The sequence below is a fragment of the Equus przewalskii genome, chromosome 10 (assembly GCF_037783145.1).
Source record: "Equus przewalskii isolate Varuska chromosome 10, EquPr2, whole genome shotgun sequence".
Classification (NCBI taxonomy): Eukaryota; Metazoa; Chordata; class Mammalia; order Perissodactyla; family Equidae; genus Equus; species Equus przewalskii.
Genome location: NC_091840.1, coordinates 45009656 through 45037428, shown reverse-complemented (window position 1 = coordinate 45037428; position 27773 = coordinate 45009656). Strand labels below are relative to the sequence as shown.

Genomic DNA, 27773 nt, shown 5'->3' with positions numbered 1-27773 from the left:
CGCGTCATTTCCGGTGGGGAAGGCCCGCGGCCGCCGCCGCCATTTCGGGCGCTGCTGTGAGGCTGAGACCCGAGCCGGTCCGCTGGGCGGCGGGGGCCGGGGCTGGAGGGGCGCGCGCGGCGGCGGCGGCCCAGCGTGTAGGCGCGGAGGCGGCCATGGCGGGCAACTTCGACTCGGAGGAGCGGAGTAGCTGGTACTGGGGACGGCTGAGCCGGCAGGAGGCGGTGGCGCTGTTGCAGGGCCAGCGGCACGGGGTGTTCCTGGTGCGGGACTCGAGCACCAGCCCCGGGGACTATGTGCTCAGCGTCTCCGAGAACTCGCGCGTCTCCCACTACATCATCAACAGCAGCGGCCCGCGCCCGCCGCTGCCGCCGTCGCCCGCCCAGCCTCCGCCCGGTGAGGGACGGACGGGACGGGACGGGAGGCCCCGGGCGGGGGTGAGGGCCGCGGGACGCCCCAGCCTGGCCGCCTGCTCCTCGCGGGCTGACCCCTACGAGGGGCGTGGGCAGAGGGCCGGAGTGACCGTGTCAGGGGGCAGCCTGCTGCCGGGGCTGGGTCCGCGGACGAGCGGGAGTGCGTGGGGGAGGAGGAGCCGCTGACCCAGGCCTCTGGGTGTGACTTGGGAGGACAGCCCAGGGGAAGGGGAACTGCCTCGGCCCCAGGGTGGGGCTAGCGCCTGGGCCAGGCACAAGGGCAGAGCCGGGCAACGTGGGGACAAAGGACTGAGGGGGATGTTGGCACTGCGGGGGCATCACTTGGCAGCGGTGCCCGGAATGAATCCGATAATCCTACAAGTGGCTTTTTAGGCTTGAAACATTTCCTGCAGTGTTGGAGAGCCGGGTTTGGCTATACTCCCCTGGTGGCCTTTGGTAGGAAGTCACCGCATACTGGCCGGGAGGGATGGAGACACCCTCAGGAAACCGGTCAGCTTTTTCCTTTCTTGGGCATTTTTCCAGAATACTTTTACCGTCCTCTTCCCCCGAGGAGGACGAAGGTGGTGAGCTAAGTGCCTTGGTGATGGAAGAAAGCCCTCTACGATCAGCCCGGGATAAGTTGACGCCCAGCTGACTGTGTCCCAGAGAGCTTAGTGTCCAGAGACTGGCCTCCGCAGTTAGGGGTTCTAGTTTTCAAAGTGTTCAATGGAGAAAAGATTTTTTTCAGGAAATAAACCAGAAATAACCCAATGGAAACAATCCCTTTCCTGGAAGTGAATGGCTCTTCATTTTTCCTTGGACTTAAAACATTGTTGGTCTTGTACTTTAGGGCCTCTCCTTGCTCAGTAGGTTGGGCCTGTGGGCTGTGTCTTCCTAGATCTTGGGAACAGACCCCACCGAGCTGGTTCTCTGAGAATTTAATCTGCACTGGGTCTTCCTTGCCAAGGATCATTGAGGTGTGACTGTCTTACCCATGCCCTGGGAGTTGTTTGGGGAATGCTAAGGAGGTTTATGCACATAGTACTTGAGATTTGCGAGGTACAGAGTAATTCTGAGGTTAGCGTTATCTGCATGACAGCGCCTAGAGTCCTGGTGCCTTCTCACTGCTCCCAGGTTGAAGCAGTTTCCTCCTGACCAAGCCAGTCTCATGTGAATTAGGAGGCTCCTGAGCCAGCCTTGCAGACATGCCCTTTTAGGATAGCCCTAACTTAGGTTTATTCACTCTGGCCAGAAATGGGGGGATAGTCAGTCTCTTTGTTGTTAACACTAATTTTTAAAAAGAGTGTGAGATCTTTAGTCTACAAATTGTCCTGGATCTTTCACAGTCTAGTTGGTTTAATAGCATTATAATGTGTGATGGGAATACTGATGTAACATATATTTGCCCTAAACCAGGTATATTTTACTCTTTACCACCTGCATGGTATCTGGGTTTTTGTGTTGTAGTTCAGTGACATGATGGCAACCTGTCACCGAAGCTCGGTTCTCACCCTTTTGTATGTGTATGTGTTTTGTTGGTTGCAAAATTTGGAAATGGCAGCAGGCAGGTTTGTTTGAGCTTTCTTCATACCTTGGCTTATGACTTTATATGTCAGCGCCTGCCTGGATATTGAGCTCCACCTTTTCATAACACACATGAGTTCAGATCCTTGGCCTACGAGAGAAGGTGAAGATTGCCAGACTTTGTGGAGGGGGTGTGGAACCTTCATGGGCATCGTGGTAATTCTTCTTTGTGTCATGTACCCTCTTTTCACATAGGACAATTGACTCAGTTGCTGTCGTTATAAAGATATCTTATTCTTTGTTCTCCCCCTCCTCCATCAAGCTCTTTTCCTTTTGAAACCGCACGGAGGACTTTTTTGAATTTTAGAAAGGCATATACAATATTAATAGCTAACCTTTATTGACTTGATTATTCTATGCCAGGTACTTTGCTGAGTGCTTTATGTGCCTTGTCTCATTTACTGTCTGTAACAATCTAGTGAGGAAGGTCCTGTGATCTCCATTTATTAAGATATTTCCATTTTATAGATGAGGAAACTGAGAGTCAGAGATTCGGTAATTTACCCAAGGTCACACAGCTGGTAAATGACTGAGCCAGAATTTGAACCTAAGAGTTCTGAGCTGAGAGCTGACACTATTACACTGTACTCTTTTCTGTCAAAGCCAGTTTCGTTTTGAGATCTCAGCACTGCACGTGGAGGACTGAATGCTTTTGTCTCTGTCCTAGGATAACAGGTTCTATTTAAAAACCAAAAGGAAAGGATTACAAAAAGAAACCCGCTTTAGTGTTCAGACAATATACATCTGCTATCCAAAAGTCAATGCTGAAGAGGCTTTTAAAATCCTTATTTGGCAAATTGAGTATGGAAAAATGAGCTTTTTGCTTAGGATTATATAGTATGTTTTGTGGACATAATACATAGAATTTGTATGGAATGGCTTAGATGTAGTTTTTAGAGACAGGGACAGAATAGACCAGGTATTCTCAGCCTTTTCCAGTGAGTCTATTTTAACTTACTGTAGGTGTTTAACTCCCACAGGCTACTGCTGCTGCCATGGCTGGGAACGCCCTAGCTGTGCCCCAGGGCCGGAGGGCACGGTTGGTCAAGTGTCGTGGTTGTGCTCTGTCAGGTTGGACCTCTAGCTGTGCCTCTAGGGAAGGCTTCGCGGTCCTAGTTTCTCCCTCTAGTTTCTTCCTCTTGGAACAATGAGCTATCATTAGACTTTGGCCAGTAGACAGTCGACAAAACTGAGTAAGGACCAAGTTGGGAGAGTAGTTACAAGCTTGAACTCTGGAGCCTGGATTTGAATCTTACTTACCTGCCACTTACTAGTTATGTAACTTTGGGTAAGCTCTTTAACGTCTCTCTGCCTCAGTTTCCTCATTTGTGAAAGAGGGAAAAAGTAATACTGACTTCAGAAGGTTGTGAGGATTAAATGAGTTTTAGTGTATTAAATGCTTAGGGGTAGGGCTGGCATATCATAAGTTCTCAGTAAATATTAGATATATTAATCTTATGAACATAACTGTGAGGTTGTGGGGAGGAGTTGGAGCAAAATGGAAATCTGTTCTCAGCTTGAGAGGCTCACAGGCATGTGTGGGGTGGGTTGGCGAGCACTGGTGAAACAGCATGTCTTAGGGAGTAAGTGCCAGGGTGGAGGGGGGTGGGGTGCATCAGGAAGTGTGAAAGGATCTTGGATCCAGTACATGCAAATGGGGTGGCGCCTGCTGTTCCCTGCTCAACCCAGAGCCTCCCACCGCTTGCCCTAGTGGGTGAGGAGAGCATAAAAGCTTGCCTCATTTTGGGGAGTTGGGGAGCAGAGGCTAAGGTGGTAATTGTGCTGCCTCTTCAAAGTGGTACTGGGCCCAGCCACTTCTCTGGAGATCCTGTGGGACTGCTGATTACCCACTGCCACCTTTTTGTACCTTCAGCTTCTGTGTCATTTGTTTACTTCGTCTTCTTTGCAGTTCACAAACGTGGTCCTTGTGTCTTACTCTTCAGTATCAGAGTACCCCTCCGTCCAGTGGTTCCAGAGAAGTTCTTTAGTGAGCTACTTACGGATTTTACACCAAAAAAAATTCCACAGTAAAAGGAAGTAGGCTTATTTACTATGAGACTTCTCCAAGTCTTTACTATGCTCCTGTAAAATTATGACCCTCCAAGAGAGACAGGTATTGGATACTGGGTTTTAAAATCTATCTGACCACAGAACTTTTTGAGAAGCATCTTGAGGTTCTGTGAATTTTCTCTGGGAAATAGTGCAGCAGATTCTGGACTTTGGGATGAATTTAAAACTTCTAAAGGAATTCAGAGGTTTGGGGGGATATTAAACTGAATTTGCTTTTTTTTTTTTCCTGAGGAAGATTAGCCCTGAGCTAACAACTGTGCCAGTCTTCCTTTACTTTCTATGTAGGTTACCACCACACCATGGCTGATGAGTGGTGTAGGTCCATGCCTGGGATCTGAATCTGTGAACCCAGGCCACCAAAGTGGAGCGTGCCGAACTTAACCCCTACGCCATGGGGCTGGCCTCTGAATTTGCTTTTTGTTGAGCACCTATAATTTATCAGCTACTTTTAGGAACTTTTTATTTTGAGGAAGATTAGCTCTGAGCTAACATCAGCCACCAGTCTCCTCTTTTTGCTGAGGAAGACTGGCCCTGAGCTAACATCTCTGCCCATCTTCCTCTACTTTATATGTGGGATGCCTGCCGCAGCATGGCTTGATGAGCGGTGCCATGTCCTCACCCAGGATCCGAACCAGTGAACCGCGAGCCGCTGAAGTGAAACGTGCGAACTTAACCACTGCACCACCAGCCCAGCTCCTACTTTTAGGAACTTTAGATAGGTATTTGGCCCCACGAGAAGCTAAATGACAGCTCATACAGCTAGTACATTGCAGAGCCAGAATTCATCAAACCCACTCAATCTGAATCTGCAAAGTCCTGTGCTCATATCCACTATTTTTACAGTTTTATTTGCTTAGGAGACCATGCATCTTGACACCTTTTTAGGATACCTTTTCAGGTGGAAGTCAGTGGCCTCTTTTTAGCGGACAGGTGGTAGGGAGTGTTTACTAAGCAACCTCTGTGAATACCATAGGCAGAGGAGAAGGAAGAGAGAGTGTGGGAATTAAGGGAAGAGGAAGTGCTGAAGATCAAGGAGAGGCTAATGATGGAGTTCCTGTGTTGCTACCCAGGCTGGAAGTGACCTGGCCTGTTTTAGCCCACAGAGCTCTTGGGTCTTCATAAAACCTTCAGGGAGTGGTGTTGTAAAAACTGTTGTAACCCGAGGCCTGAAACGCTTAGAAGTAATGAGTTGAGCACGTACAGATACATGTAGAGATAGCTAACTGCTTGCATTGATTTTGATTTCTGAGTGTGTTAGTTCATAACTGCACTTTGCGAATCCAGCACAGGTTTGATTTAGAACAAGTCAGTGAGTTTTTCCAAGTCCCAGCTATGAGAACTCTGTCGTGGGTTCTGTTCTCTAGACTCACTGACTGTATCTCCTTCCTTTCCCGCCCTTCTATTTCCTGCCTTTGGCTGTTTGTGGTTGGAAGGAGATGAACTAGGGAAAAGGAGCCGGAACATATAGCTGTGGTGAGGTTTGAGCTTATGTAGGACTTAATGTGTTTTGTTCCTCTCCTTTCCCTTCTTCTGGAGTTTGGATCAATAAAGCTTTATTTCCTCATATATCTAACTGCCCCAGCAGTGTGCAAAAACAGCTCTTCTGTGGAATTATTATAGTGTCATTAGAATAGAAAAAGAATTTATAGGTAAAATAATGTCAAAGATTTTCCTTGGTGTTTTGCTTGTATTTCTGTATCTGTTGGGATTGCCCAGCCAAAAATAAAAAAAAAAGAAAAAAAATCCTAGTGGGCCCAGTTGCTACCATGCAGCATTTGAACAAGAAATGAATTGAACCAACTTCCCACCTTTATGGCACATGAGCTACCAGTTTTTTTCCTTTCTGAATTCTCTCACTGATCTTTCTAAGGGACTTGGCTTAGTGGTCTTACTTGTTTTTGTAAATGCTGTCCTCCCTGCCATAAAAACACATTTCACTTGGGCTAGTACAGTAAGGGAGGAACCGTAACAATGGATGACAGGGAGTGGTTGCCTTCATTCTTAGAGTGAAGAGTCCCTTGGAAATGTTTAGGGATGGTCAGAGCTGCTCTTGTATTGCGATTTTGTTGTATTGGAGAACAGTTTGTTGTTTCTACTATTTTCTGTAAGAACACCTCTCCAACTGAAAGTGAAAGCCAGGGGAGAAAAAATAATGTCCTCCTAAGACATTCTGCTTTCCCCACCGCTCACCAACCACACTCTTTTGCCTTTGTAAGCCCAACTATGCCGTGAGCTTCTTAAAGCTGGGAACAGACTTTCATTTAACTTTCCCTCACTTCAGAGTTAGGTTCATTAAGAAAAATATCTAACACTTAACTCAGCACTTACTGTCTGCCAACCACTGTCCCAAAAAGGCGACTAGTGAAAACCATTTTGGCTGTTGAACCTTAGTGTGTAGTTGAGTAAACTCTAACAAGGGAGCTTTTCTCCCTAGGTGTCATCAGGACCTTTTTTTTAAGTCTTGGGTGCTCTGCGGGTGTGAGGGTTCTCCCTACCACTCTGCCCTGGAGGCTTTCTTGACCAGGCAGTGCTAAGTAGGTTTCCTTGGAACTCACATGGACCATGTCCTCAACCTGGTTCTGCTGGCCGGAAGGATCACTGAATTAACTTGGTGGTGGGCAGGGTGGCCATGCATCTCCTTGCCTACTAGACTTGACTAAGAATGACTCTCCATCAGTGATCCACTTTAGTGAAGAGAAACTCCAGAATATAGCACCACCATTTTCTGGTCTGGTCCTAACCAAAATCGTCTCTCCAGTCCTGCACTTGGAGCTAAGGTTGTGTTCTGCTGGTACCTGATGAGTGTTTGCCATAGATGGGCAGTCCTGGGTCTGGGCATCTATTTCAGCGTCTTGAGTTGGAAAGAGAACCAGCATTACTGAGTGTGTGCTATTAACCTAAAACAGCTTTCAGCCATGAATTCCACAGATGGACTTTAGCAATATAAGAAATGTGTAACTGTCCTTTAAATTGTGTCTTGGTGTCTCATCATTTATTTTGGTGAAAAGAGAAGGTACTCATCAGTATTCGTTCTGTATTAAGGACGTCTGATTAACTTCCAAAGTTTATCTTTTCACATCTCCCCAGTAGTGAATTTTAAATGTACTTTTTCTGGTCATTCTGTAAGAAGTGTTTTCTAAGATTGAACGGAATAATTAGGTTCCATTTTTTTAGAGTGGCAAATTAATTTAGACTACTGGGCTCCCACAGTGTTCCTATTTCATAGCCTTAATCGCTACGGCTTTTTAGATGAGTGGGCCAGTGTTAGTAGGAATAGAGAGGGTCGATTGGCTGTGTTCTCTTAACAAAGGACTTGAATAAGTAACTTTCACAAAAGAAGTACACATAGTCAATAAATATGAAAAACATCAAACAATCAAAGATGATATTTAAAAAGAGATAACATTTCTCCTTATTAAATTGGCAATGATTTAAAAAATGCTGTTTTGGCAAGGATATGGAGGAAATGGGAACTCATAAACCACCGGTGGGAGTATAAAATTGTACAAACTTTTTAGAGGGCAATTTGGCAACATAAACCTTAGTGTTCTTACCTTTTGATCTAGCTATTGCATTTCAAGTTCATCCTAAGGAAGTAATAAAAAATGTTCATTAATAGATAAGAACAAAAACCCTCAACAGCATTGTTTGCACTAGTGAAAAGTTGGGAGTACTTTATAGCCATTAGAAGTCATGTTCTTGAAGAATATGGGGAAATTTTTGTTGTATAAAATAAAATGTTTTTATGTTATACTGGGAAAACAAGATAGACAACTATGGATAGTAACCCAGTTATAAAAACGTATATATATTATTGACATATATACACATACACACACACACATATATATATATACACACACAAACATATACATATATATTAAAATCTAGGAGGTTATAACTCAAAATGTTAAGAGTGTCCTGTGGCAGGGTTAAGTCTGATTAAAAAACACAAAAAACAAACTCCACAAAAATCAGTTTTCTGTAAAGCTATGTATTACTTTATCTGGAAATCAAAAAGTATAAAGTGCAATAAAGATGATTTGATATTTTGGGTGCTTAGCCGAGTGTAAGTTAAAGGTTTGTATTCCTCATTAGAAATTGTGTTTCTGGGGCGGGCCAGGTGGCGCAGCAGTTAACTTTGCCTGGTCCACGTCGGTGGCCTGGGGTTTGCCGGCTTGGATCCCAGCTACAGACCTACATACCACTTGGCAAGCCATGCTGTGGCAGCGTCCCACATATAAAATAGAGGAAGGGGGCCGGACCCATGGCCGAGTGGTTAAGTTCGTGCACTCTGCTTCGGCTGCCCAGGGTTTCACTGGTTTGGATCCTGGGCGCAGACATGGCACTGCTCGTCAAGCCATGCTGAGGCGGCGTCCCACATGCCACAACTAGAAGGACCCACAACTAAAAATAGACAACTATGTACTGGGGGGCTTTGGGGAGAAAGAGGAAAAATAAAATCTTAAAAAAAAAAAATGTAGAGGAAGATGGGCACGGATGTTAGCTCAGGGCCAGTCTTCTTCAGAAAAAAGAGGATTGGCAGCAGATGTTAGCTCAGGGCTAATCTTCCTCAGAAAAAAAAAAAATTGTGTGTCTTATTTTGAACCTATATACGTTCATTTATTATCCTTCAATTCTGGAGTCTCAGCATAGAGAGGGAAAACATTCTGAAGTATGCCCTGTGTCTAGAGACACACACCTTTGTGCCATGTGAATTTTAAGCATTCCTAATGTGTCTTTCCCTTGGACCCTGTGTTATCAGAGGTTGAGGATTTTAACACTTCTTCATTTTCCCAAGCACCCTCCTTTACCTTTTTTCATGACCCGTTTGCTTCTAAGGGAGCAATCTGGTTTCCATGTTTTATTTATTTATTTAAATTTTTGCTTATTCTCCCCAAAGCCCTCCAGTGCATGGTTGTATATTTTAGTTGTGGGTCCTTCTAGTTGTGGCATGTGGGATGCCGCCTCAGCATGGCTTAATGAGCAGTGCTAGGACCATGCCCAGGATCTGAACCAGTGAAACTCTGGGCCACTGAAGCAGAGCGCATAAACTTAACCAATCAGCCATGGGGCTGGCCCCTCCATGTTTTAAGTGAAGACCTTAGGAACTGATTTTTAAACAGTTAGCTTCTTAGTTTCCCCTTTTAGGCTCCTTGGTTCTTTGCTTCATTAAGCTTTTTTTGGCAGTCAGAAATGAAATGGAGATTAGCAATCATAGATGAAAAAGATAGACTTAAAACTTTTTTTCCTTAGGAATTGTACATTTTGAGATGTGACGAGAAGGAATGTATGAGCCTAGTGTAGATACCAAGTTCTTCCCATGTCTTCCTGGGATAGCTGTTGGAACGTATGAAAAAGGAGAGGTTGCTACATTTCCTGAGGTTGTAAAGAAGATTGCAAGAAAACCTTTAACCTTGTACTACTCTGTAAGTGAGATAGCAATAGAGCATTTTGAGAGAATGAACAGAAAGTCTCCTGTTGCTTTGTCCGATCCAGTGTGGGAGCATGTCCTGACTGACCTGGTCTACCATGGCCGCCTGTTCTTCTCTGCTGCAGGTGCTGATGGGCATCTTTCTCGGGAGATGTTTCAGCTACAAAATGTGATTGAGTTTACTATGAAGAGAAGGGGTTATTTTTTCCTGATTTTTTTTTTCCTGATTAAATATTGACTAAATTTGTGTGGGAAATGTTTAAAAAATCTGCATTTCATCTCCAGTGTAATACATCTTTAAATAATACCCTTCTCTGTTTTTTTCCAGGAATGAGCACCTCCAGACTCCGAATAGGCGATCAAGAGTTTGATTCATTGCCTGCTTTACTGGAATTCTACAAAATACACTATTTGGACACTACAACATTAATAGAACCAGTTTCCAGATCCAGGCAGGGTAGTGGAGTGATTCTCAGGCAGGAGGAGGCAGAGTATGTGCGAGCCCTCTTTGACTTTAATGGGAATGATGAAGAAGATCTTCCCTTTAAGAAAGGAGACATCCTGAGAATCCGGGATAAGCCTGAAGAGCAGTGGTGGAATGCGGAGGACAGCGAAGGCAAGAGGGGGATGATTCCAGTCCCTTACGTCGAGAAGTATAGACCTGCCTCCGCCTCAGTATCGGCTCTGATTGGAGGTAACCAGGAGGGTTCCCACCCACAGCCATTGGGTGGGCCGGAGCCCGGGCCCTATGCCCAACCCAGCGTCAACACTCCGCTCCCTAACCTCCAGAATGGGCCCATTTATGCCAGGGTAATCCAGAAGCGAGTCCCTAATGCCTACGACAAGACAGCCTTGGCTTTGGAGGTACATAATGTGCAAAATGTAGAAAGAAGAGATCTGCTACAGGGTCTCCCTTTCAAACCTCTTAGAGCTTTGTAGGAATGCTGAATACAAGCACCAGCATTGTGATGTTGTTGTAGATGTCGAACCGTTAAGTACTGATTTTGACAATTAATGTTGGGTTTTCTCTTTTTTATAGAAAACCTGTATTGGAATGAGTAAGCTTAAAACTGTATAACTGAATGTTCTGATTGATCTACTAAACATACTTTGACTACTTTAATAACACTACCTGAATTCACAGAAATTAACCTAAAATATTTTTTCTCATCTACGTTCTAATCTCTTTCTTTCTATCATTGTCTGAAATAAGGTGGGCTCACACAGGTTTAAGTATAATAAGTGGTCTTTAGGAAAGCCCTTAAATGGAATTTTCCCGCAAAAATATAATATTTTTACTTTAGGGGGATGGAGTTCCTTACCATTGATTGATTGTGTTCATCAGGTAAGAATTCAGGGGTAATAGAAAAGCATAGTATAGATGTGAAGAGACACCTACCCAAAAGTATTGATTCCAAGGAGCAGCAGGTTTACTTAGTTTTTGTTGTTTAATGCATTTTACAGGCAAGAAGCCACTTCCTCCTGTGGAGTAAATTTTTGCCTTTTACTTATTTTTGCCTTGGTAGCCCATCTCCTCTTGCTCAGCATTGCATTGTGTTTTTTCCTTTATTCCTCTTTTTCTCTTTCCTCCTCCCTCCTTCTCTCTCTTCCTTTCTGAGTTATGCAGCTAGTGGTTCAGCATAAAAACTAGTACATAAGTGGCATGCTATCCCACCTTTCAGAGCCTACTGATATGGTAACTTGAATTTCAGCAAGTAGGTAACTTTCATTAGCACAGGGTGAAGTTATGTGAGCACAGATTAGCAGAGAAGGAACAAAAGTGTATTCTTGTAAACTAAAATCACTAAATTTTGTTTTCTTTGGCTCATGTTTATACACAGGGGAGTAGGAGCTGCCCTCTGTCTAAGGGGGAGTGTTAGCCCACAGAATGAGCTAGAATTTATTTGAATCAGTCTCCGATATTACTGGATTTGAATTTTTTCTTTTACATTCTAGATAGTGGATGCAAAGGAGGGTTAGTTGAGTCTTATACGTCTGACTGAAAAAATGTGTGTTTTTAAAGTGTGTATTTTTTGAGATCATGTTGTGATTTAAAAGCATTGTGACCCTTGGGCTGGCCTGGTGGCGCAGTGGTTAAGTGCGCACATTCCACTTTGGCGGCCTGGGGTTTGCCGGTTCGGATCCCGGGTTTGGATCCGGGGTGCGGACATGGCACTGCTTGGCAAGCCAAGCCATGCTGTGGTAGGCGTCCCACGTATAAAGTAGAGGAAGATGGGCACTGATGTTAGCTCAGGGTCAGTCTTCCTTGGCAAAAAGAGGAGGATTGGCAGTGGAAGTTAGCTTAGGGCTAATCTTCCTTGAAAAAAAAGTATCGTGTCCCTGCTTTAATGAAAAATGAACTGTATTTTGCCTAGGTCACATCACTTTTTCCCAATTAGAGTTTGGAGGATAAGGAAAACAGAAAATTGTAGTCTCATGTTTTCATTTAATTTCAGATGATAGCATCCAACACAGTGCTGTGCACATGACAGATGTGACTCTTGACATTTATTGCAGCACTGGGCTGGAGTGTGAAAAAAGCATTCATGGAACAAGCCAACTAACACCAAAGAGAGAACAGTTATCACATTAGTTTTGCTTCCATTTGCATTTCCTTTCTCAAAGAGAATTGTTTTTAATGCTGCCTGCCTTGATTAGAGACTTTAGTGCTCAAAAATGATTGAGCTGCTCTTCCTGCTGTGAAACATAAATCTTGTGAAATAAAGATTTGAGTAGAAAACTAGTTCATGATTTCAGTAACTTTTCTTTTTTGGTTGGTGGTTTTGAGCCACATATGTTGATTGCTGAAGATGACCTCTTTCAAGTTAGTATAAATACCCTTATTAGTTTAGAACACCTTACATACTTTAAAAAATGGTGTTAGTTTAGCATCATAGAATTCTAGAGCTGGAAAGGACCTTAGATATCCTTATTCATCATATGAAAAAAACTGATGTTTAGACAGATTGAATGGGTTGTTCAAACTAACTGGAAGTGGAAATGTGGTAAACTAAGATCTACCTTGGTGCCTTTTCTGCCATACCCAAATTCAGTCTGATTGGTTTTTTTGTTTTATAAGGTGCTGCTGCCTTCCTCAATGCACGTTTTGTGTGGTTTCATTGATAGCATATGCTCGGTTGTACGGTCTATGCAGGAAGGCACAGTTCTCCTTTCTGTCTCTGGTTTTTCATAGGAGCTGATGCCTAGACCCTGTTGAGATGAGTCTGGGAGATGAGATTAGGAGACTCTGACTTTTTGACTGTAGCATTCTAGTAAGAAAAACATTCATTGCTGTGTTTGACTCACTATAAATCCAGATCTGTAGACTAGCAAGGTACGTTTTAGTGGAGTTTTAACTTGAAATTGATAGATTAGAATCATTGCATTTTAGACTTATGCAGGACCCTGGAGAGACTATATTAGACCAGCAGTCTTCAGACTGCTTCTCAGTGTCCTGAGTTCCCAGGAGTGCCCGGGAAGAGGGGGAGGCTGAAGAGGATGCAGGGCTCTGGGTTTCTTCCCTTGCTTCAACCAAAGCAACTGTCTTTTTAACTGTGTTATATATTGGGGTCTCTATAAGATTTTCTTTGAAGAAAGGGTTTCTGTTCTTTAAAAAAAAACAAATTTAAAAAGCAGTGTTCAAGGGGCTGGGCCCGGTGGCGCAGCGGTTAAGTGCACACGTTCTGCTTTGGCGGCCCGGGGTTTGCCGGTTCAGATCCTGGGTGCGGACATGGCACCACCTGGCAACCCATGCTGTGGTAGGCATCCCACATATAAAGCAGAGGAAGATAGGTATGGATGTTAGCTCAGGGCCAGCCTTCCTCAGCAAAAAGAGGAGGATTGGCAGCAGTTAGCTCAGGGCTAATCTTCCTCAAAAAAACAGTGTTCAGGAACGACGTGCCTTCACCTTACTGATGGATGTTTCCTTGGTGGTGTATTTGTTGTGACCAGAGTCTCCCACTACAATATAAGTTATTAGATATTTTCTCTTTTCCCACCCACTAGATTTTTCTAGGAGGGATGAAGGCTGTAGAAAGAAGTGATTAATTCTAGCTAACAACCAAAGTAGGGGTATCCCTCTGCCCACTGTAGTTCTCTGAGTCAGTCAGCCAGCCATATTCTGGAGGAATATAACTGACCAAGACAGACACCATCTGTTCCATCCTGGAGCTCCTGATGAGGACAGATTTTAAACAAATTCAGATATGCTGAGTATTTTGAAGGAGAAGTATTGGAAATGACACTAGAATAGTGCAGAGGCACCTTTTGTTTTTTGATCTTAGATTTGATCAATACTGGAAATAACACTAGAATAGTGCAGAGACACCTGTCGTTTTTTGATCTTAGATTTTTGTTTCAGGGCTTCTTGGGAGCTGGAATAGTGATAAATCTTACCTTGTAAATTGCAGGTGTTAAAGTTTATTTTATATCTCTATAGATTGTCCAGAACAATCATGTTATCTTTAAATGTGCTAATCGGGTGACTTCTAGTCTCTGATTCAACCTGGCATTTTGCCTTTGACAGATAACAAGACTTCAGAGTAACCAAGGATCTTCTTGGGTGTGCTTAGGCATGGACCTGTTCATCAGAGCACAGATGGGGAAGGCGTAAAGTGCTTTGGGTCCCTGATTATATGCAGCACTGGCTACATCAACTCCACATCTCCCCATGTGGAATTCTGTGAAGCTTAAGTTGTTAAGGCATTTTGACCTATGTAGGGAAAATTGGAGCAAAGGCCCCAATTTTCCCTTTGTTGCAGGTGGAAAAAAAATGAGATGGGAAGGTGTAAGAACATGTGTGGCAACTCCTTGCTATGTGCAGTTTGTCTTTTTCTGGAATTGTAGCTATAGATTTTTTTACTGTTCATTGAGGCAGGTGTCTACTTTCCCTCTCCCTTCCATCCTTTTTGGACATCTTCATTTCAAATCATGGAATCTCAATGGGAAGAGACTTTGCAAGTATCTAATCTAGCCTCTCAGGCATTGAAGGCAGGCCCTCTGGTATCTTCACAGATGATTTTTAAAGATTTTATTTTTCCTTTTTCTCCCCAAAGCCCCCCAGGACATAGTTGTATATTTTTTTTAGTTTGGGTCCTTCTAGTTGTGGTATGTGGGATGCTGCCTCAGCACGGCTTGATGTCTGCACCCAGGATCCAAGCTGGCGAAACCCTGGGCTGTCTAAGCAGAGCTCGCGAACTTAACCACTCAGCCACGGGGCCGGCCCCCAGATGATTTTTAAACATCTGTTTGAATATCTCTACTTTTGGAGAACTTGCTATCAACCAAAACAATGTAGTTCAGAGTTTCCAAACTTTCTTGGTTCATAGCATCCATAGTGTCTCAGTAATATTTCACAGTTCTCCAGGCCAAAAGAAATATCCAACAGTTGCATTTATTAAGTAGGTAGGTTCAAACAACTTAAATATTTATATCCTAATAACTTAGTACTCATTCGAAAAAAGTAATGAACACAATTGAAAGAAAACAATATTTTTATGTTAATCTTAAATAAGTACAATTACTTAACTAATGAGATGTGTACAGCTGTGAGACACAATTTCTCAAAGCTTGGGATCATATTGAACACTGCCACCCTCACTTCCTGTTCCACACTTATTTTCATGAGATGCTTGTTGTTTTTTTATCACTGCGAAAACTCAGCTTTGCAAAGATAAGACATCTGTGAAAGGAATGTGGTGTGATCTAATGTCAGAATTGTCAACTGCCTTGAGATAGTAGTTCACATGGCATAACAGGTGTCAAGTATTACTGTGTTTTCCTCAGAAATTTAAAATATTTCATGGCACCCCTCTGAGTTTCCTGAAATGCCTCTGACACTGTACAGTTTGGGAACCTCAAGTCTAGTTCATTATATTAGTTTTTTAGACAATTCTTTATTTTAAGCTAAAATGTACCTACTATATGTGATCACCTCCCCACCTTTCACCAAGGGGATGGAGAACTTAGTTTCAGACATTATCAGTTGTTGAGCTACAGAAGATCTTCTCTGCCTTGGACTAGAACAGGGTAAAACCCGTCTTCCAGGATTTGGTGGGATGCTTTTTCTCTTCACCTGGAAGCCTACCTGTTAAATCTTGAAGACCTGCAACTTTCCACCAGTACAGCACATGCCCATTTCAGGCCATTTCTGAGGCACATGAATCATTAAAGCTGAACTGTCCTCGCTTGTTTCCATTGATTTGGAAGACTGTAGATAGGTCCTAAACATTACCTATTCCTTAGATCAGGGGTCTGCAGACTTTTTCAGTAAAGGGTTTTATGGGTCATACAGTCTCTGTCACAACCACTCAACTCTGCCACTGTAGCAAGAAAGCAGCCATAGACAAAGCAACAAAGGAGCTTGCTGTGTTCCAATAAAACTATTTACAAAAACAGGCAGCAAGGGGGCCGGCCCTGTGGCCGAGTGGTTAAGTCTGCGCACTCCGCTTCAGTGGCCCAGGGTTTCGCCGGTTTGAATCCTGGGCGTGGACATGGCACCACTTGCCTGGCCATGCTGGGGCGGCATCCCACATGCCACAACTAGAAGGACTCACAACTAAAAATACACAACTATGTACCTTTTGGGGAGAAAAAGGAAAATAAAATCCTTAAAAACAGTCAGCAGGGCCAGCCTGGTGGCGCAGCGGTTAAGTGCGCACGTTCTACTTCAGCGGCCTGCGGTTTGCTGGTTCGGATCCTGGGTGCGTACATGGCACTGCTTGGCAAGCCATGCTGTGGTAGGCGTCCCACATATAAAGTAGAGGAAGATGGGCATGGATGTTAGCTCAAGGCCGGTCTTCCTCGGCAAAAAGGAGGATTGGCAGCAGATGTTAGCTCAGGGCTAATCTTCCTCAAAAAAAACAGAAACAGGCAGCAAGCTAGATTTGGCTCATGGGCCATAATTTGCTGACCCCTATCTTAGATTGCTGTAGTTTTCTTTCTTTCTTTCTTTCTTTCTTTTTTTTGAGGAAGATTAGCCCTGAGCTAACTGCTGCCAGTCCTCCTCTTTTTGCTGAGGAAGACTGGCCCTGAGCTAACATCCATGCCCATCTTCCTCTACTTTATATGTGGGACGCCTACCACAGCATGGCTTGCCAACTGGTCATGCCTGCACCTGGGATCTGAACCAGTGAAGCCCGGGCCACAGAAGCAGAATGTGCACACTTAACTGCTGCGCCACTGGGCTGGCCCCTGCTGTAGTTTTCTTAACTCTTTTTCTCCTTCAGTCAAATCTTAAAATATTTACTAAATGCATTCTTGGTGTGTTTGAAAATGTTTGAGGACAAGGCCCCTGTATTCCATCTCTGTACTTGCTTTTCCCTGGCTTTATTTCTGTGAATTTGTGTGTTTCCTGCCCTGAGCTCCCTGAAATCTTGCAGCAAGTCTTGATCAAAGGAACACTGACAATTGTTGATGCCTTTCCTGTTAGATAATAGGGGCAAAACTAGAAAAGCAGTCACCTGGAGTTATACCGGCAAGGGCAGTCACACAGTTCCCTGATGTCTCCTGTTGAGTGAATACCAGAAATTAATGCCATTTGGGTTCCGATTTCCTTCTCATTATCACTGGAACTCACTAGTGAAGATGAACTGGGTGATCTTTTGCTCCTGGACCAATTCTAGATGTGACGACATATGCACCAAAATCGTGACTGTGGGAACTACACAGAGTTAGGGAGGAAACCAGTATTCATCAAGTTCCCTGGGAGTAGAGAAACTGAAGTAACCACATTCAATCCTCTTTACAGATGACACCATAATTTACTTGCAGACTTGCTCCTAAGGATGTGCCCAGGATTGGGAGGCTGAGGAGCTGACTGGATGCTGAAACAGGAGCTCAGTGGTGAAAGAATCATCACTGTCTCCTTTACAGGAGTTAGTGAGGTCTGCCTCGTGAAAAGAAAGGTTAACTGCTTTGTAGTGCTTCAAGTCGTTTGTAAGGTCTTTCTATTTTCGTTGGTGGGTAGATTAGGATTCTTTTTCCATCTACTACTTGAATTTTGAAATCAGTAGTGTTAGAACGACGGTTATTACTGCACTCACTGATTGGTACTTTGCTTTGTATCTTAAGGTTGTAACATTTCTGGGGCAAGTATTCACTTCTGCTTTCTTTGTCTTTGAAGTAGTACACCAAGTTTCAAACTTATGTGTATCCGCCTCACCCTCTAGTCTGGCCTTCAGAAATTCTGCTTTAGTGTGTTGTTGCCTAAGAGGAGGAAGAGCACAAATCCTGATGCCATTTCCAACTTGAAGAGAGACCGCACTTAGTGGAGCACCGTGTTCTTGGACTGCCCCATCCTGCACTCCCTGCCCCACCCTTCCAAAGTGTTGAAGAGCTAGGGCCTCATATAGTCTCTAAGGATAGTCATGTTGCCTTTGGGACTTGTCTGTTCTTGACTCTAGGAGTCCCCATGTGTTTTGAATATTTTGGAGAAAAAGTCCATATGGTACGAAAGGTTATTTAATTTTAATAAGGTCTTCCTTGAAGTATTTGTACTTGAAGGCCACTTTAGGTAGGTTAATTAGCCCAATTAACTGCTTACAACTTTTCTCTTTTATTCATTTAAAAATCAGAATCATTTCAGAGTCATGGCATAGCCTTTCTTTCACCCCCTGGTGTTTGGACCTCTCTGCCAAGAACCTAATCAACTGTAAAAAAAAAAAAATTTGGATTCCAGAATATGGTGTTGTTTTCCTGAGCCTTAACTCTCTAGGGTAGAACCAAGAGAGTGTGTACATTAGATATGGCTCTGATGTTGTCCAAAGGTCTAATCTGCATGCAATTCCTCCCCCCAGTAACATCTTGCCTCATAGGCACCTCTGCTCATTTCTCCCTTCGAACTCTGAAAGAAGAAAGGTCTGAGGTCAGATCATCAATTTTTGACCTGCTTGTGGAGAACTGGTGTGGTTCTGTGGTACTGATAACAGCAAGGGACTGGGCTGGTCCACATTTCACCCTACTCTTCACTTCTTGAGATGGCACCTGGGATGCTTAAGAATAAAGACAATATAACATTGAGAGAAAAGAGGGATGTTTAAACGTAGATTTTGGTATCAAGTAGAATGGTGTGCTTGAGGATGTATCCTTAAGAAGCATCTTCTACAAAACACCTAGAAAAGCTGGATAAAATAGAACAAACATCCTTTTCTTTTTCACCTTTTTGTTTAGATATGAAATCATTCAGTAAAATGTACTAATCCTAAGTATGCAGCTTGATGAGTTTACAAGCGTACACACTGTGTAATAACCTCCCAGACAAAAGTATAGAACATTTCCAGCACTCCAGAATGTTCAATTATGTCCCTTGTGTGTGTTTTTAATATCTATAAAATGATGGATTCAGACGTAACAGTTATTAGGTTTGTTAACTGGGATGTCATTAAACCAGTTTCTTAAAAGAAACTGCCCCTCCAGCCTGGTGGTGCAGCGGTTAAGTTCTCATGTTCCACTTCGGTGGCCCAGGGTTCGCCAGTTTGGATCCTGGGTGTGGACATGGCACCGCTTGGCAGGCCATGCTGTGGAAGGCGTCCCACAAATAGAGGAAGATGGGCACAGATGTTAGCTCAGGGCCAGTCTTCCTCAGCAAAAAGAGGAGGATTGGTGGCAGATGTTAGCTCAGGGCTAATCTTCCTCAAAAAAAAAAAAAGAAAGAAACTGCTCCTTTGTCCTGATCTGAATGGGAACATAACATGAATGGCAATTTAGATTTTTTTTTTTTTTTTTGAGGAAGATTAGCCCTGAGCTAACATCTGCTGCCAATCCTCTTTTTGCTGAGGAAGACTGGCCCTGAGCTAACATCCATGCCCATCTTCCTCTACTTTATATGTGGGATGCCTACCACAGCATGGCTTGCCAAGCGGTGCCATGTCTGCACCTGGGATCGAAACTCGTGAACCCTGGGCTGCTGAAACAGAACGTGCGAACTTAACTGCTGCGCCACCGGGCCAGCCCCGGCAATTTAGATTTTTGACACGTGTGTACACATCCCCTCAAACATTTTTCTCTTTCTTAAGATTGGGGACTGACTTATATTATTCTGGGTCCAGCTACCAGAAGAGAGTTAGTATGACATGAGTGTTTTAACAGATAGTACAAATAAATACTAAAAATGGGGAAAAGAAGTTCTTTTTATTGACCTTAACATAAAAAGGAGCTAGCAGCACAGGGGCATTAATTCCAGTAACGTGTGCTGAGCGTGTGTGTGTGTGTGTGTGTGTGTGTGTGTGTGTGTGTGAAGGGTGGGGAGTCAAAGGTAGCTGACAGGTCAGAAACAAGTGAAGTTCACTAAGGAATAGTCAAATGTTATGGAGCTGTTGTTAAGCCTAGCTCTGTGCAACACTGCAAGAATTTTAAAAAGGGAACAAGTGAGGGGCCGGCCCCGTGGCTGAGTGGTTAAGTTTGTGCACTCTGCTGCGGCGGCTCAGAGTTTCGCTGGTTCGGGTCCTGGATCATCAGGTCATGCTGAGGCGGCATCCCACATGCCACAACTAGAAGGACCCACAACTAAAAAAATATATACAACAATGTACCAGGGGGCTTTGGGGAGAAAAAGGAAAAATAAAATCTTTAAAAAAAAAAAAAGGGAATAAGTGAGAAAGTCTGGGAACGGGAATTGGGGAAGAAATCTTTTAGACTGTTTTTACTAGCAAGGAAATTTTCACTTGACATCCTGGTCTTCCTCTCCCCAAAGACTATGAAAATCTTTGCTTGTCATTGTTGGCCTGCGTGGATGTCAGGAACTTTGAATTGCAAGATTGCTGGGAATGAACAGAACCCTGTTGCTAGCAGCCTATAGGGATTAGATCTGCTTGCAAGGATGGGCAGGCAGTGTCACCCATCCCTCTTGTCCCCTTACACCATTACCCTTAATCTTTACAATATCAGCAGACCAAGCTACTGCTTTTCCTCACCCTTGTATCTTATCTCTTGTTTCTCTAATATTCCCTGGTTTCTGTCTGCCTTTCTTAGCATCCTATGACCCCCACAACCACTTTAGGACTCTGGTTTTCAGATAATTCTTTAGGAAATTACAGATAGGCCAGTAGGCAAGCTGTTTCCTCTCTGAGTGAGATCAGGCTAGTTCTAGAGAAGGCCCTGGGCCTAGACTTGAGTTGGCGTTGGCCTATCCACGTTCTTAGGGAACCCCTGAGCCCCTGGGAGCATAATTTGAAAGTTCCTGGTAGAGCAGAAAGAGTATAAATAGGCTTTGGAGCCAGATAATTCTGGGCTCAAATCCCAGCCCTGACACGGGCAGTGTGACCTCAGGTATATCATATAATTGCTCTGAACCTCAGTTTTCTTATCTGTAAAATGAAAATAATTCCTGTCTTACAGGGTTATTACAATGATTAGAAAATAATTTAGGGGCCGGCTCCGTGGCCGAGTGGTTAAGTTCACGCACTCCGCTGCCGTGGCCCAGGGTTCGGATCCTGGGTGCAGACATGGCACCACTTGTCAGGCCACGTTGAGGTGGCGTCCCACATCCCACAACTAGAAGGACCTGCAACTAAGATATACAACTATGTACAGGGGGTGTTTGGGGAGATAAAGCAGAAAAAAAAAAAAAAGATTGGCAACAGTTGTTAGCCCAGGTGCCAATCTTTAAAAAAACAAAAAATAATAAAGAGAAAATAATTTATATAAAATGCCCCTTACAACACTTTATGAAAGTTCAACAAATATTAGTTACTTAATAAAACCAAATGAACAGTTATGCTTAGAAACCACTTAATATGCTCAGAACTCAGGTGTTGGTAATTGAAGGACAGTCATAAAGTTCTTTAGTCCAGTGACATCTGGGGCCTTATCTCACCATTGTTCAATATTTTGCCACCGAGTGAATCCATTCATCAGACTGACCTTGTCTTAAGTTTCATAGCAGGATAGAGGTGAGGTATATCCTAGATTGTCAAAACTTTACATTGCAACAGGAAGCTTTTTGTAACAGAAGCAAAAACATGATGTCCCATTATTATTAGTGAACAGGAACCAGGTGCCATTCAGGGAGCAGCAAGGTCTGTCATTACCTGGAGGGGTGGGATGGGGGGCTGGCATTCAGTGACCTGCCAAGTAGAGCTTACTGAAGAAGCTGGGGGCTTTTCAGGCAGCTGATGGAATTTGGAGTTTTGGTCTATACCTCCCCAAGTGGGAAAAGCCTTGCCTTGGTATGCAGGTGATGGGAACACTTCATTTCCTGGGACTAAGTGAAGTATGTTTCCTGTGATTGCCTTCTGCTCTACAAGCAGTAGCAAGCCAGAATATGTGTATGAGAATGGGCTCGGGGATTGTGCTGCTGCTGTATGCCAGTGAGGGGAGGGGGCTTCTTCGCCTAGCGCAGGGCCTGTGGGGCAGGCAGGAAGCTAAGGGTAGTGGGTACAAAGAAAGGGAATACTAGCTCACTTTAGTTGGGATTGCTCATCCAGAGACACTTGGGATTTCTGAAAAACAGCATTTTCTAGGATCCTTTCTGTTTTCTGTACTCTGTGTTTTTCTGCACTTCTGAAATCACTTCTTCCTTCTGCCTGCATTAACCACAGTAATGAGTCTGGTGGCTGGGGCTTGGGAGGCAGGGAATCGCCATTTCTGTAATGTCAGCCCTAGAGCCATCACGTGGGCAGGGTATGCCTAACCAGAGAATGGAGTTTTTCAGCTTGTGTTCATAACTGGAAATAAAGTACTCTCCTTATTCTCCTCCTGCAGGTCGGTGAGCTGGTAAAGGTTACGAAGATTAATGTGAGTGGTCAGTGGGAAGGGGAGTGTAATGGCAAACGAGGTCACTTCCCATTCACACATGTCCGTCTGCTGGATCAACAGAATCCCGATGAGGACTTCAGCTGAGTATAGCTCAACAAACAGTTTTGCTGACAGATGGGAACAATCTTTTTTTTTTTTTTTTTCCGATTGCCATCTATACAGTTTTCTTACAGATGTCAAAACAGTCTAGTTTATATAAGCATTCTGTTACCTGTGATCTTTTTTAGACTGAACTACTCCATCCCTAGTCTCATTTACTATATTCAGGGTACGAAACTGGAGGGCTTGTGTGTTAACTTCTGGTTTGGCAATTTTAGGTGGTAGCAGCCATGCCTGAGTGTATCAGAAGGGGTAGGTGTCTCACCTCCTTTCTCAGGCAGTGCAAATCAACCTGTGGAAAACTGATGGACAGGAGAGGAGTGTTGCACACTGCTTACCCTGATTTATTCAATGGTTTTGTTTTTATTTTGAAATCATGCTATCAAATGGCAATAGACTGTTTCCTTCCACCCCCATGAAGTAATCATGCACCGTGTGAATAGTACCCAGTGGGATTGCTTTTTCATTTATAGAACATGACCATTGTATGACTCATTCTGACAGTGCAATCCTGAGAATTCTGAGGACACTACTAGAAGCATTTGTCTTCCTTCCTAGTCAATGCTTCATTCTTTTTCTTGGGAATCTTTTAACCCTTGTCATTCTTTTTCCCCAAACCTACAAATAGGTTAATTCTCAAGATAAGTGTTTATTTTCATTCCAGATGACAAGCAGGACGTGCAGAGCACTTTATTCAGTGCATAGCTTTAAGCCAGTATTGGATTCACTGAGTTGACAACCAAACTCCCAGCTCTCTGCCTTCCCTCAAGGGGTCACCGTAGGTTCACACTGCTGCTGCAGCTAAATAGACTTCTGGCTAATGGGATCCAGCAGGGCCATTTCTCTTAAGTGCCAGTATCCTATTAGAATTCTTAGCTTCTACTTGGAGTGGAAGGACCAATCACTTAGAATATTCCATAGAAGGTTGTGGGGCCAAATTCTGCCCTTTGTTTTATGTGCAACTTGTATAAAAGTCAAGTTAAAATTACATGAGTTTGGGGATAAAGTTAATGCTCTGAAAAATGTTTGAACCAATCATGAATTACTTATGTATTATTCATTTCACGTGGCCAGAATAGTGCTTGAAGTAGATTGCATTATAAACTGCCTTCATTTTTGGCTCTTTTTCTTTCTATTCAAGTTTAGTTTACAAACTCTTTTAAGTATGAAATGGTTTAAATGTGGTCAGGTGTTCCAAAGAATACACTTCTGAGACCAAAAATGATCTAGGCTGTTTAGACTACAACGTGAAACTTTCAAAGTGAGTTCTCAGTCTAGAAAGGCACTCACTGGTCTATCGTGTGGTATGACCAATAGAAAAACCTTATATTTTGCTTTGGGCCTCATCTTAGAAAAGTAATGTATCTTTCTAATTGTTTTGCATAGGTTAATGGTTAATTGGGATTCTTTAAACATATACCAAATCATGGTATCCCAGTGACTAACATAATGCCTGGCACAGTCAGTGTACAGGTGTTTGTGTGAGTGAATGAGGGCTGTGCAGAAGCACGTTATATGGCACAGGGAAGCCAGCTGGCACAGGATTACATACATCATCACAAGCAAACTAATGAGTTGACGCTAATTTAATATATTTTTACCTCACACTAAGGTAATGCTTGATAAAGACATTAGTACTCGACTTTTAAAATGTTAGCACAGTGCTATGCACGTAGTGGGTGCTCAATAATGTTGAATGAACAGGTTTGCAATACTAGACTTAATTCCATCTGACTACTCTGTTAAATTTTCAGTTAGAGCATAGATACTGTAAAATCAAATACACATTAAATCTTGTTTTCTTGAAAGTATGACATCTTAAAATATTTGTAGAAAACCCTTGCCACAACTGATTTGAATGTTTGTATTTTCTTTTGACTTTGACTTTGATATTGGCCTGTATTGTTTCTCTTCCTCATATGTAATATTAGTGGAACATGCAACTCTACCCAAATCATAAGAATTTCTCAATGATGGGTTGTGCGAAGCCATTACATGAACTGTTGGGTTTGGATTTGGCTGGATGTGGCAGTTTTGGACCTTAAGAAATCAAAGGACTTCTTATAAGTATCTTCCAAAAGCAAATGCTAGAGTCCTATTCAAGTGTATATGTACATTGTCACAGAGCAAAGTAAACTGAAATTGGCTGCTATATTTTATATAATCATTTCTGCAAAAGCCCATCTTTTGGATACTAATATTTGACATGGTTAGTTCTTATTAATTTGTTGGAATTGTTTATTGTTAATAATGCAAATAGATAATTTTTAATTATCCTTAAGTAACATTTCACTATTAATGGTTTGAAATGGGTGATAAGCAAAGCGATTTGAAATAAAATATGAACATGTGCCATTGTATTATAACACTATACACTTTCTTGACAGTTAAATTTTAAAGAAATGGTTTTTTGGTAGCATGTATTGTATATGTTTATAGTATATGTAGTAAATAAAAATATGGCCAAATGTTTGGCTTGGTGATCTTTTGAAGAAAGTAATCTTTGAATATTTTTCTCAAAAGAGCTAAATGTTTTATGCTTAGAGAATAAGGTGTGTGCCTTCAACAGCCTACAAACAATCATATAATCAGGTAAAGAAACAATTATGCACCCTCTGTGGGTCCTCATGATGAGATTGATCATTGGTGATATTTGGAAAGGTCTCCAGAAGTCATGAAATACTGACTTGAGGGGAACATAAGAAGAATGATTATGTAATGACCGGGAAGCTGGAATGATGTGGACAGAGAACATCAAACTTAGCCAGAAATGGTTATATGAGGGAGTAAAGAAAATAAGGATGTGGTAGGGAGCTTTGTAAAGCAAGTAAGAAGTTTGGATGTTACACAATAGGTTTTTTAGAGTGTTCATGTAGATATCCAGCATGATTTCTCCCTTTTTATGTGAATAGCACATTTTCAGGGTACATAATTTAGGAAATACCAAAAAAAGGTTAAGCATGTTCTTCCCATCCTTTCTCAAAGCATATATATATGTATATACATAGACAGATACACACAGGATGTGAATATGTATACTTAAAAGGTTGACATTATACTCTGTAGTTTTGTGTCCTCTGGGTGGTGAAGTTTTAAAATGTAAAGGACAGTCTTTGCCAGTTATTATACAGTATTCTGCCTTGGATCCAAAACACAACATCTAGTTACTGCTGTAGACATAGCAAGGTGTGCTTTATTTAACCAAGTTAAAATAAAGGAAAATACTCCGATGAGAGCCAACTTTGGCTTATACAAGCTTAATAGCAAGGTGATTTAAGCATGTTTCAACTTTTTATCAATAAAAAATCAACTGCCAAAATCTTGTTTTAATATGTTGAGTGTTGCATAGCCTGGAGTGTTCATACCAGCTCTTATATTTCGTGACCTTGATCTTCAGATTAAATTTTATTCCTCTTACAGATATGAAGAGAGAAGAGGCCCCCTCCATAGAAGAAAATGTGGAAATAGTCTTCCTGAATTTGGCAGGAGGAGTCTAAGAATTTGGAGCTCTGCTGCCACACATATCCTGAAGAAGAGGAAATGGGGGATGGAGGGGGTGCTGCAAAGGAAAACTAGCCATCAAGAAGTAAAGTTCAGGGGCCGGCCCAGTGGCATAGTGGTTAAGTTCATGCACTCCACTTTTGCGGCCTGGGGTTCACAGGTTTGAGTCCTGGGCATGGACCTTGTCAGGCCATGCTGTGGTGGTGCCCCACATGCAAAACAGAGTAAGACTGGCATGTATGGTAGCTCAGGGACAATCTCTTTCAAGTAAAAAGAGACAATTGGCAACAGAAGATTGGCTCAGGGCCAGTCTTCCTCACCCCAAAAAAAGTCAAGTTCAGAAAGAGCAGTGCTTGAAGATCCTCTAGGGATACAGGACAAAAGCAAAGAGAAATAAATGCACGGCCAGGCTAGCTAGCTCTTGGCCCAGGGGATGCCCTCAATATTTCTGTGATTGGCCTGATTTATTAGATTTTAGACCTGTGTTGAATCCTAGCAAAGTGGGCACTCAAATGTTGACTAAATGGTCAAAGATAAACTGGCTTGGAGAGACCTTTTCTATCCTACTTCAGTTGGGGAGATTTGGACACTTTAGCTTTCTGGGAATGGGCAGAATAGTTGTGTATTAGACATGTTCTGGTAAACTTGTTCAAAACCCCTGCTCTTCCCTTTGGGACAACTTCATGGGGTTTCTAGCCTCATTTCAAGCTGGTGGGGCAGGTGGGCTGCTCCAGGGTTTTGAGTACCATCAAGGAAACTAGGAAAGTGGAGGCCTGAGCTGAGGTCTCAGATGGGTTCTTCCTTTCTCCTTTATGCTGGGAAACTATGTTTTACTGAAAGTGAACATGAACTTGGTGCTATATAAAAGTATCGTAATACTGCTTGTTGCATACCTCTGGACTACCCTAGTGTTTGCAGGATTGAGGTTCCTAGAGTTGCTCTGCCATTTGTGCAGGTTCCTATACTGACTCGGTGCTGCTTCACTCTCCTCCTGGCCCTCTAGCCTGACTTCATGGGTTCCCATGAGCCCTTCATAGCTGGGGGCCCTAACACACAGTCTTGGCTGCTTTGGCTAGTGTTGCCACAGTGTCCAAAGATTACCTACAGTGGGGTGATAGCAAGCTTAACCTCACCATCGTTTTGTAATTATTTGTTTTGAGAGGGTATCACAGGAACACAAGGATACCTCTACTGCCACAAAAAGGGGCTACTCTAAATATGAAGTATTCATCCATTATCACCAAAGGGGAGTTTGACTCCATATCTTGATGGTTATTTAGTTGGCAGGTTTAGCTGGGTGCTTCAGTGACTAGGAATTTTGATCAGTTACAGCAGTTCTAAGTGTGATAGCTTCTATGGAATGGACTCTGCCCGTGTGAATCTCACATTCTAGGAGTAACAGGACAAAAACCACATTCATAACTCCCACTGGGGCCCCTGGTGGCTTTCTTAAAGTACGTGTTTGGTTGAGGTCACCAGACAGACACCTTGGTGAGAAGATAGCACCGTTGTGTGAAAAGTAACCAGTAGAAAAAGGCACTCCTTCCTGTGTGGCAGCCCCATGCCAGGCTCATGCTTGACAAGTGCAGGCAAGAGTGGTTCGGATTACAGCCCCTCTTGTTTGATACACAACTATACATGGTACTCAGTAAACATTAGATTTGATTATTGTGCTTAATGTTTCAGTTGGCTGCCTGTTTAAAGACGTCCCTTCCTCACATCCAGTGCAGCTCCACCTCCAAAATACTCTGTCCTGCATTTGTATGTCTCCACCACCACCCAAGCAGCCGTTGTCTCTCCTGTGGACCACTGCAACAGCCTCCTTCCTGGTCATTCACTTTCCCCAGTCTGTTCATTGCAGAGCAACCAGGGTGATCTTCCCACATGGCAAACTTGATTTTGGCACTCCCTTGCTTAAA

The 27773-nt window shown here is 43.1% G+C and overlaps 1 protein-coding gene across 3 annotated transcripts; it reads left to right on the top strand.

The window, feature by feature from the left end:
• CRK (CRK proto-oncogene, adaptor protein) lies at positions 1-27519 on the top strand. 3 transcript variants are annotated; one of them, XM_008514770.2, is made up of 3 exons: positions 1-396; positions 9830-10365; positions 22201-24849. In XM_008514770.2, exons 1-3 carry the CDS (start codon positions 156-158, stop codon positions 22336-22338), a joined length of 915 nt encoding a protein of 304 aa, XP_008512992.1. In that variant the 5' UTR covers positions 1-155; the 3' UTR covers positions 22339-24849. The 3 variants fall into 3 exon arrangements, with proteins under 3 accessions (XP_008512992.1, XP_070418959.1, XP_070418957.1); XM_070562858.1 differs by having other exon boundaries at positions 10-396; positions 9830-10195; XM_070562856.1 differs by lacking the exon at positions 22201-24849 and adding an exon at positions 25774-27519 and having other exon boundaries at positions 13-396; positions 9830-10195.
• Positions 27520-27773: the final 254 nt, after the last annotated feature.